The 10984-nt window shown below is 40.4% G+C and overlaps 1 protein-coding gene across 1 annotated transcript in view; it reads left to right on the plus strand.

The window, feature by feature from the left end:
• LOC129106116 (thrombospondin type-1 domain-containing protein 4-like) overlaps positions 1-7434 on the plus strand; it is a 38772-nt gene extending 31338 nt beyond the window's left edge. The window contains 10 exon segments of the mRNA XM_054617452.1: positions 1175-1350; positions 1502-1598; positions 1831-2019; positions 2207-2336; positions 3141-3345; positions 4418-4591; positions 5276-5449; positions 5617-5796; positions 6309-6453; positions 6722-7434. Of these exon segments, the coding sequence (XP_054473427.1) occupies positions 1175-1350; positions 1502-1598; positions 1831-2019; positions 2207-2336; positions 3141-3345; positions 4418-4591; positions 5276-5449; positions 5617-5796; positions 6309-6453; positions 6722-6864 (1613 nt within the window). The 3' untranslated portion in view covers positions 6865-7434.
• Positions 7435-10984: the final 3550 nt, after the last annotated feature.

Below are 10984 nucleotides of genomic sequence, written 5' to 3' on the forward strand. Positions count from 1 at the left end.
CACCCACAGCTGTGGCGCAGCCTTTCATTGGGGCCTCCGAGTGAAACGCACTATGCAGATAATTGGCGTCTTTATAGAGGTGCAACGGTGAGACACGCTGGTGGGTTATTTTCAGAAGCGACTGTTGGAATGCCAGACATTGTTTAACGAGAGCCATGCTCCAACTCAGCGGGAGGTGTCGGAGGAAGAGGTGAACGACCCCGATCCCCTCCTTCCTCCCTCCCCAACGGCAGCTTCCTTCGGAGAAAGTGCATAAACTCGCTTTCATTAGAGGATCTTACCCCTCAAGCCTCACCATCCTTTTTAATTAAGGGGAGGAATTTCACCACTCTGTAAAAAAAAAAAAAAAAAAAAAAAAAAGAAAAGGACAATAAACACTCTCAGGCAGGATTCCCAACTACTTTGGTACTTTCTGCTGCTTTCTTTAATTTGAGCTGACCGTTTATACACAAGTACACCGAGTTATATGCAGCCACTTACACATACACACTTTTACGTACATATTTAAATGCACCTTCTTCTGCTACATTCTCCTGTACTAACTGTGAAACTTCCTTCTAGATGTAAGAAATTGGTTTGTTATAAATTGACGAGGACTGTACAAAATTCCAGCCAGCAGCATTTTTTTCTCAAAATGGAAATGAGGTTTTAAAATGCAAACAAGAATATGAGACAAGGGCAGGAATCTAGCAGGAGCCCCCCACTGTATCCTCACCACGTCCCCCATTTCCCCTCAATAGGCCTCTGTTCTGCACTGTGCATCTCTAATGTGCTTTTAGTTGTCCAAACACTCTTTTACCAGCCTGTCTAACGTTACACCTCTAATGCTTTTCTAACAGCCTCTTGTGCTTAATCCACAAAAGCAGTGGAAAACATTACTGGAGATTTTGTTACAGGATTTGCATGAAAGATTTGCCAGCACAAACAGATTGTCACGTTAACAACGGACAATTCTTTGAAAATGCACGTGAGAGCATTTATTCCGTTAGCTATAATTCCTTTTTTTTTTGGGTGGAGAAAGTCTGTGTTTTTTTTACTACAGTTCTCACTATGCCTAAATGGTTTTACTTTAAACAATAATTATGTGGAAGTGGTTGCGGCAGTATTCTCCTTTTCGTTTGAGCTCAGGGCCGTCAGAGGTGATTGTGCGGTCGTTTCTCTCCGTCTCCTCCAGCTCTCCGAAGCCGATCGGGGCGATCCATCATTAATGGAAACTGGGCTATTGACCGACCAGGGAAGTACGAGGGAGGGGGGACCATGTTCACCTACCGCCGGCCCAACGAAATCAGAAGCACAGCTGGGGAGTCCTTCATCGCTGAAGGGCCCACCAATGAGATCCTGGACGTTTATGTAAGTAACAAATCAACCCAGACCTCCAGTTGCTTACAGTAGGGACTCTCCTTCTCTTTTATTTATACTGACACGCTTAGTTTTGAGTTGTCATTAAATCTCTCAGTACCTTCTTGTATGATTGCTACTGATCTCATCTACTTTGCCTCAGATGATCTTCCAGCAGCCAAACCCTGGTGTTCAGTATGAGTACATTCTCCCCTCTGAAAAACCAGTCGTCCCTCAGCAACCAAACCACAGACCAGAAGGTAGATCAGACCCACTTTGTACCCCCAAAACTGTTTGTTACCAAAGCTTCATCTCATTGTTCAATGCATTTTATGGGCAAAAAAACCTGAGAAAATAATCAAACACCTACCAGACCACCCAAGCATTTATTCATCGTTGTATGTAATTTCATGACCCATCCGTTCACCACATTGACTCTAATGTATTGTTATGTTTCCTAGTGTGTCATAACTTATGTGTCAATGTCCAAAGGGAACGCTGTGAATGGACAGGGTGGTCACACCAACACTCACCAAGAAAGCTTCAATCCGGCGGGTGGCGGGCGGGAACCCCCTCGTCTCCCCGACTACCAGGTTCCCGCCGTACAGCCACCCAGACGCGAGAGAGAGTTCAACTGGAAACTTGCTGGTGCTACAGAGTGTAGCGCCTCCTGTGGTAAAGGTCAGTACAACTATACATAGTTTTAGTTGTTCTTCTTACCTTTTCTGACCCACATTTATAAAGAAAAACCCACAGGGGATGACTCCAGGTAACAAGATTACATGCTAGTTTTTAAGAAACAATTTCTCTTCTGTTTCAAATGTAGATTTCAGTGCTTTAACTGAAGACCTGTTTTTGTGCATTTTAGGATTCAGACACTCCATCTTTCACTGTGTCTCCCGGCTGAACCTTGGCCAGGTGTCAGATGCTTTGTGTGACAGCAGCAGCAGACCGACTCCCGAGGAAGAGGCCTGTAACCTACAGCCCTGTCCAGCTTTGTGAGGGACCACACTTTTCTGTTCTCACACTAGTGCACACTGCTGAATACCGCTAAAATGAAATTAAATGATCTGTGTTCCATGCTGCTAGGGTCCTATTTTCCCCAGCCAAATATCGTCTTGTCTTATCGACACATCAAAATACATTTCGAAGGATTCTATGTTATTAGCATTCTTTGCCCTAGGTCAAATGTTCAGTGTAATTTTCCCTGGGTTAATATGTTGAAATCTCTTACAGCTAAAAGCATACTGACGGTATTTTCCTCTGAATCCCAAACTTCAATTTGAAGGCAAGATAGTATTTATATCTCCACAGTGGCTGAGAGGCTGATATGGCTTCATTCTTTTGTAATTTAAACTGCCCTTACCAATCTCTTACAATGTTAGTTTATATCAAGAGCATAGGACCCTAGAAACATAGGGATTGAAAAGACTCTCCACTTAAAGAGAAAGTTCACTACTGTAAACAGCATACACACTACTACCTGATAGATTAACTTGTCAAACAACTAGTGAGCTGTCTTCAGTGTATGTTAACACCTGTTTGTGTCATCTTATATATAGAACATAAAGCTTTCTAAACCCATTATTATTCAAATAATTCTTTCAAAATGTCGACATACAAGATTTGCAGATGGAACCTTTTACAGCCTCGTTCTCATAAATGGTCGAAGCATGTCTTCATATGAACAAATCTCAATTCAAACAACAACATTTATGTAATGGACATACATGTGTGTATGTAATACACACTGTTAAGGATATCCTCCTAACACCAAGCTCTTGTGATTTTCATCTGGCCAGCTGGGATATTGGAGAGTGGTCAGAATGCAGTAAGAGCTGCGGCCTGGGAATGCAACACCGACAGGTCCTGTGTCGCCAGATTTATGCCAACCGCACCCTCAACGTCCACACGAGCCGCTGTCGACACTTGGAGCGGCCGGAAGTCGCCAGTACCTGTCAGATGAAGATCTGCAGTGAGTGGCAGATACGCTCCGAGTGGACCGCTGTGAGTGGCAGCTGTCAGTCATAATGTGACTGCTTTGCATTTTACTTTCTACCTGCTTACATCTCTGTGTATATATGTATCTGTTACTTGTCATTACGCAAGCACATTTACTACATCCCTGATTATTCATTTTTACAATTACTGTCTACCACAAATATATTGTATTTTTTATACTTTATATATTTATATATCCTATATTTTAACTTCTGCCCTATTTCATGTCTTAGATTCTCACTTTTTTTTTTTTATTACACATTTATTAAGCACCTTTGGAGGGAGCTCCAGATCTAAGATATTTCACCTGTTGGGCATATAAGTAACTTGAAACTTGAAGCTCGAATTTGAGCTGCACATCTCTGATGTGTCTCTACAGTTAGTGTGCAACATCATCTTTAGTGACATACAGCTTTAAAAATCATGTTTTAGATTGTATCCCTGACCTCAGTATCATAACAGTTGTTTTTCTTCTTTTGTTTCTTTTCCTTTGGCAACATCAACTATTATTTTAAGGACATTTCAGCACTTCTGGGAATACACTTACTCTCTTTGTCCTTGTCTGACTTTTATTATGAAGCTGGAGTCAGAAGAAGGTCGGATGGTTTCCTGGAAACCTTCACCGTGAATCAAGGAAACCACTGTGCTTGGTCAAGAAATATTCCAGCACAAACTATAACTTGTTATTGTTACACTTTTGCATTTGTACTGTACATTTAGTATTTGTATTTTTATGATACCAATGTGGGAAAATTGAATGTTAAAACAATGTGACAATGTGGTCACTCATAGTGATGAACATTCAGAGGATTATCACCTAAATCTTCAGCTTCTATCAGCTTAAAGGAGCGCTACTGGCTTTTCTGTCACTCTCACAGCTCATACGTGTATCTCCCAAAATATAAAACGACTTCTTTAAAGTGAGTGAAGTCTGTTTGCAAAGTGAGCATGGCATAAGATATACAGTACTTCTCAAAAGTAGAGCGATTTACTGGTTTACTAAGTAGAGCAATCCAGTCTGTCCAGCGGTGTGTATCTCCTCAGTACAGAGCTAACCTTGTGGCCCATGTCTCCATAGTGTTCGGTGCCGTGTGGGCTGGGTCAGAGGTCACGAGAGGTGCACTGTGTCAGCAACGTGGGCGACTTTGTTCCTGATGAGGAGTGCAACATGAATCTGCGGCCCATCGATGTGGAGAACTGTGACATGGGATCCTGTGCCAAAAGCTGGTTCTACACCGAGTGGGGCAATAGGGTAGGTGTTAAGAGTCAATGGAGGAAATAGTAACTTTCATTCATGTTCTAATAACAGTGGTAGTCATTGTATAGATCTGCCTTCATGCATCCAGCAGCTGTTTTGAAATCCAGATAATATATTTAACGTTTAAAGGTGTAGTCAGAGATTCTTATCCTATGTACCTTTGGTCATATTTAGCAAATATCTCCTCGGTCAGCTAGCTGTCCGATCTGTGTGTATGTTGATATAAACAAAATCAGGCGTTCATATTCAGACCTGGCTCTGTAGATGAGAAACAATTAAAGTGGTTTGGATTCGATCCACACAGCACTTTTCCAGCCAATCATTCATTTTTTTTGTCCATTCAACCTTTATTTAAATCTCAAAGAATCAGTGGGGGAAACAGAATAAATACGCACAATAACAAAACAAAATTGAATAATTAACGAGAAATCAAGCAGCCAGACAACAACAGAACACAGTTAAAGTGTTACATTCCAGAGCAAAGTAGTTCGTAATCATGGTTTAATTGGGGGGAATTTGTTTGGGTGTTGAGTTCAGATATCAACAATCTTTCTCAAGAATCGCTGACTCCACCTTTAATATAGACTCTGAAAGCAGATTATCCTTCACAGACTAGAGGGTCAGAGTGTTCAGGATCATTGAGAAACATCATTTGTAAAACAAGTGTTTTCTCCACAGTGCTCAGCTGACTGTGGGATGGGGGTGCGAACGCGGGGAGTCCTCTGCCTGACCAACCACATCAGCAGCCTTCCTCTGGAGGGGTGTGGCAGCGAGCGGCCCGCGGACACTCAGGTCTGCAACAACGGCCTCTGTGATAATCGCATCGAGTGGTTCACAGGCCCCTGGAGCCAGGTATGAGGACGACAGAGGGTCACACTGAGCTCAAAGGGGATTTAGTCTGGAGTAGCTAATTATATTGGATTTTACTACGATTTCTTGGTTTCTTTTTTCCTGTCTCAGTTTTTTTGAAATGTGTAATTGAATCCATGTGACCTGTGCTTTTGTTGTTTGTCACCCAGTGCTCTGCAGATTGCGGAGCAGGCAGCCAGCAGAGGTCGGTGGTGTGTCTGATAAAGTCAGATGAAGGATTTGCCGTAATGCCGCCGTACGAGTGCTCCTCCCTGGATCGACCCCTCGGCCAGCAGAGCTGCAACCTCAAGGCCTGTGGAGCAAAGTGGTACCACACTGACTGGAGTGCTGTGAGTAAAATATGGCCTTTTGCTGGTTAGATGTTGCATACTCTAACTAACTGATAAATGGCCAAGACTGAGAACCACTGCTCTAACTAACTGATAAATGGCCAAGACTGATAGACCCCGCTAGCTCCTATTGGAGAAATCACTTGAAATCCATTACATTGTAGAATACGTTGAGCCTACAGACACAGAAAGTGATTCAATAACAGTTCAGTCATCTAGGCCTTTCATCTGTCAGAAAATGATATAGCAAAAACAAATTCCCCTTGTCATCTTTGTATTGCATTTGAAATCTCAAATTGTGCATTATTTCCATCTTGATCACTCTCTGGTGAATAGTGCTAACTATCTTTTCTATCTAAAGATTTAAAAATGATCCTTCATTTGCTTATGAAGTGATTGAGTTTCAAAGAATAAGATCGCAACATTAAGAATGTAGCAGCAGTACACCAACTTTCCGGTTGAGTTTTATTAACCTGGGACTTGACCGATGTTACTGACCCCTGTCCTTCCAGTGTTCAAAGACATGTGAGGGAGGTTTCCGTGTGCGGGAGGTGCGCTGCCTGTCCGACGACACGCTGCCCAGCGAGGGCTGTGATGAGCAGCTGAGACCGGCGGAGAGGGAGGACTGCAACCCAGAGCCCTGCATACCTAGCATAGGTAAGTCCTCTCCTAACACACTGACTTTTTCCAAGGACCCTTAGGAACACAAAGGTCATCGTTGTAATGACTGTAATGTCCAGCTAAGGAACTCCTGGCATGAGGAGTAGATGAGTAACATTCTTTGTCTATCTCTGCATGCTTGAAGTGGAAATTGCACGTTGAGCAACGTGTTGAACCCCAAACTCAGCTCTCTTGGTTAAAAAACGGGTCCCGTATTATTTGTTGAAAGTTAGAAATATAAAATCAACCCTTGTTTTTCTTTCAGATGAGAACTGCAGAGACAAGTACTTTAACTGCAACGTGGTGGTCCAGGCTCGCCTCTGCGTGTACGACTACTACCAGACCACGTGCTGTGCGTCATGCTCTCGAGTGGCCAACAGACAGTCCATTCATCGTGGCCGCAGCTAGCACTCTCTACCAGGGTCCATCAGCTCCATGTTGGGCCGGACTCAATACCTGCTGCAGGTTCCTGGGTCAGCCAGGGGAGAGGACCAGCTGGACCTTGGTTTAAATGGACGATTGTTTTGACTGCCAAGGGCGGAAACTTAAGACGGAACATTTCTGTTGGTTCATTCAGAGGCAGCTGTTGGGAGAAAGGAATACCTAAGAGTAGTGGAGGACAGGAATCCACTCACTGGATAAACAGAGCCCGGAGGGATGAGTGAGATCAGTAGCAAACCTGTAAAAAAAAAACTATGGATTTTAACCACAGAGTTTGATATAAAGAATCCATCTGTTTATGTTTCAAGGCCGAGCAGCTTGCAGCTCTAAGGATTACGTGATATGAAGAGAAGAGCGCCTGGGAACTGTTTAAGGTGGACTATATATTGAAAGTACATTTTCTAATATGGTTCTTTACACTTCAATGGTCAGATTCATGCCATGATGTCATATGAAGTCGATGCAGTCTCACCTATAATCAACTATTTAACACCCACTTTGTTGACCAAAGATATGTAACCTCTTCAAACTGAAGACAGTGACTAATTAACACTGTTTCCTAAGAAACAATTACTAAGAAGTCAATATTCTTTGTGGCACAGATGAGGTTTTTCTGTTTGCCTAAACAATGGCAAACCACCTTTTTTCCCCTCCCTGCACAGTCAGAAATGTACATGCAGCCCGTGTAAAATGTATGTATGTAAATATGTATGTATGACAGAATGAATGATACAAGTTTTTTTAAGGGTTCTCAGACAGTCCTCCCAACAACTGAAGAGAAAAAGTTCCTCTTTATTTATTTTAGTCGCTCCCCAGTGAGGTTGTTGGTTTATCGGCCATCAGTGGCCCCTTGGCTGTGGAGATAAAACCTTTGCTACTTCTCCACCAATCACAGCCTCTGAACTGGATGTAGGCATTCCACAGCCTGCTGGATGGCAGAAGCAGATGGACCCTAAGAGGCGAAACAAAATGTGTATAAATATATAAATATATAGTACAATTATTGATCTGGTATGGCATATATGATGTTTACATTAATAGTAAATCTATAATTTATGAACCATATCGCCCCTTTTTTCAGTTTCATACACAACCTGCACACAGTACCTCTCAAGTGTTCAACTGTTTTTTTATTTTTTATATGTTATCATTTCCCCCTATGCACTATAAACTTACCTCTGATTCATAAGTACTGTATATGTATCAATATTTAAGTTCAAGATGACTCAAGTATGCAATTCATTTGATCCCTAAGTGTAAAAAAAACCTATTGTTCCAGCATGATTCATTATTTTCCCTAAAACCAATCAAGAAGCGTGTAAATAAGTTACCAGAATCCTTCAGTATTCAACATTTGTCTGCCCGCAATAAAACAACTGTATTTCCCTTATTTTACATGTCTAGTGGTCATCAATTGATTTTAATGAGGAGTGTTCTTGAGATCCTCTGAAATAAACAAAGTAACTAATTATTTGTACACTTTACAGCATAATTCCTCTGTGTGATTCCTACGTTGATTCAGTTAAATGTCACATAGAGGACCAGCATGTATGTTTCTGATTTAAGTCACCCATCTAGAGGACAAAGGCGGTATTACAACACACATTTACAAGCGAAGTTCCACTTCTCATAGTGATTCATCTTCAAGACGAAACTGTCAGGAAATGATCTTATGTCAGAGGACAAGAGGTCTACAAGTGTCTTGTCTGGTTCACAGAACCTTTGTGGTCCAATGTACTGAATGGTAGTTATTTATAGTATTTCATTGTGCTTAATACTAAGAGTTAAAGAACAGAATTTAAAACAATGAAAAAAACAATGTAAAAACTATTTCACCAGGAGGCCCACATATTGATTGTGAACTTCAAAAGTGGTGAAGAATGTGAAATGATCATGTGACCCAGATGAGGTGAAGAACCTGTTTCTCCAGCTCGGCCTCTTTTTGTTTTCCAATCTCACCTCTGCAGCGAGGGTCTCTCTACAATCGATGACACATCAAGACTGGAGGAACAGGAATGTGTTTTCCTTGAATTTTACAACACTAACTAATGGTCGGTTGTGATGTGGGCAATCTCTCAAGTCTTTTATTCTCACCTCAGGGTATCCTCCGTCAGCGTGTAAATCGATGTCCCAGGTTCCACTTCAACACTTCAATACTAATCAAATAATCATCTTACCATGCTTGTAAAAATTACTGTTAAAACAATATATTTGATAAATAGGATTCAGTCATAATCGCCAAATCGTTGTGCAGCATATACCTTCATTTATTTATACCATCAAGAAGCAATTCAAGGTGTAAGTTGACCAGTCAGTAAAACTGGACACTATCTTGGATATCAATTGTAAAGATAGGCTAGCTAATAAAGATTAATCTGGTTCCAGTCCTCTACATTGCCACCCATTTGATCAGCGATCCATTGGTAAAGGTAAAAGACATATTCTCTCAACGATTTATGTTTTGGTTTTTCTTCCCCCCTTTATCCATTGACTAAGAAGCTCCTCCATTTCCATCAGTCCTACTGACATCCTCTCAAAATGTAGGTCTTAGACCAGGTTTGGAAGTGTAGTTTACAAAGATAATAATATTTGCAAGAACCCAGCAACTGTAATAAAAAAAGACTTTGTTTAACTATGCTGATATTTCAATAGTTTTAGACAAAAGGTCATAGGTCATCACTATGGTTAAGATTTCTCAACAACCAAAAAGATATCAATACAATGGAATAAAACAATATACTATTCATCTCCCTGCTGGTGATTAACCTATCAGGGCCGAAGAATTTTGAAGGAGTGATGACTTTTTATATGTGAGTTATATGTAACCAATAGTTAAACTGACTAAAAGATTATAACCTGGTTTGACCGCGGCCATGACAGCTCGGCAGGATTTAAGGACGGCCTCATAGACGGCCCTCTGGTCCTCTGACACTGGCCATTAATACAAGCACCATTATTTACAAATTTGAAAGTCAGCACTTCTTGTCTCAATCCAAAAGTATCTTGTCATTGGGCGCTCCAGCATTGGCCAAAGATACAATACGTGGATAAAAATAGAGATGAATAGTTACTATGAATAATTTATTACACAAAGTTGTAAATAAACAGATTATTTAATTCAAATTTGTTTTAATAATTGCTTTGTTCAACAGCAGAAGATTTCCGCTCTACTAAGTGTTTCATCAAATAACCTTTTCTTTGACTTTTGATGAGAAACACAGATATAGGGGCTCTGTGATGACCAGGTGCTAATCTTTCCAGCTCTTGATTAGAAAAACGATAATAGCTTGCATCCACCGACCACAAATGCCCAGGCAGTATTCATTACAGATGGCCTATAATACAAAAGGCCAAGCATGATTTGCAACAACGTCTCATAATTCTTCATCCTTAATGATTTTGCCAGCTGTCAAAGAATATATTCAACCTCTTAATCTGTTCCCAAAGTTTGAAAGGTAAAAAGTAATACATGTATTATTATTAATATTATGACAATTTACTAATAGCAGCCATACTACATAAATGGATATATGCGTGTATATTTATCTAACAGACATTAATACTTGATGAATTCAAAATTACATTACGGTCTTCAGTTTTCAATGGATATCTTTGGCAGACATTTTACATTTCTGTTCATCAGGCACAGTGCAACGACAAGTAGTGACCAGCGATGTATTTCAAAGTTAACTTTAGTTCAGTTAGAAAGTTTAGTTAAGTTAGAAAGAATTTGCTGCTAAAAAAACAACAACTGATTGTCAGAGTAATAATTGCTGTGTTTGTTTGTGTATGCAGTTTTAACATGTTGTATACGAGAGATTGTTAAAATCTACTCCATACTAAATATCTCTGTAAGATCTACTATGAATATATGACACACTATTACTTTTTTTGATATACTATGCTATGACTTTTTCTACGACATACTATAATATGACTGTTGTTTTACTTTTTTCAACATTGTAAACTATGACTTTTGTGACTTTCCTCGACATACCATACAATTACTTTTTTTTACTTCTTTCGACTTTATTTTGCTTTTGAAGACATACTACACAAGATCTTTTTATGAAATACTTCACTACGA

This window comes from Anoplopoma fimbria, chromosome 2 (genome assembly GCF_027596085.1).
Source record: "Anoplopoma fimbria isolate UVic2021 breed Golden Eagle Sablefish chromosome 2, Afim_UVic_2022, whole genome shotgun sequence".
Taxonomy (NCBI): Eukaryota; Metazoa; Chordata; class Actinopteri; order Perciformes; family Anoplopomatidae; genus Anoplopoma; species Anoplopoma fimbria.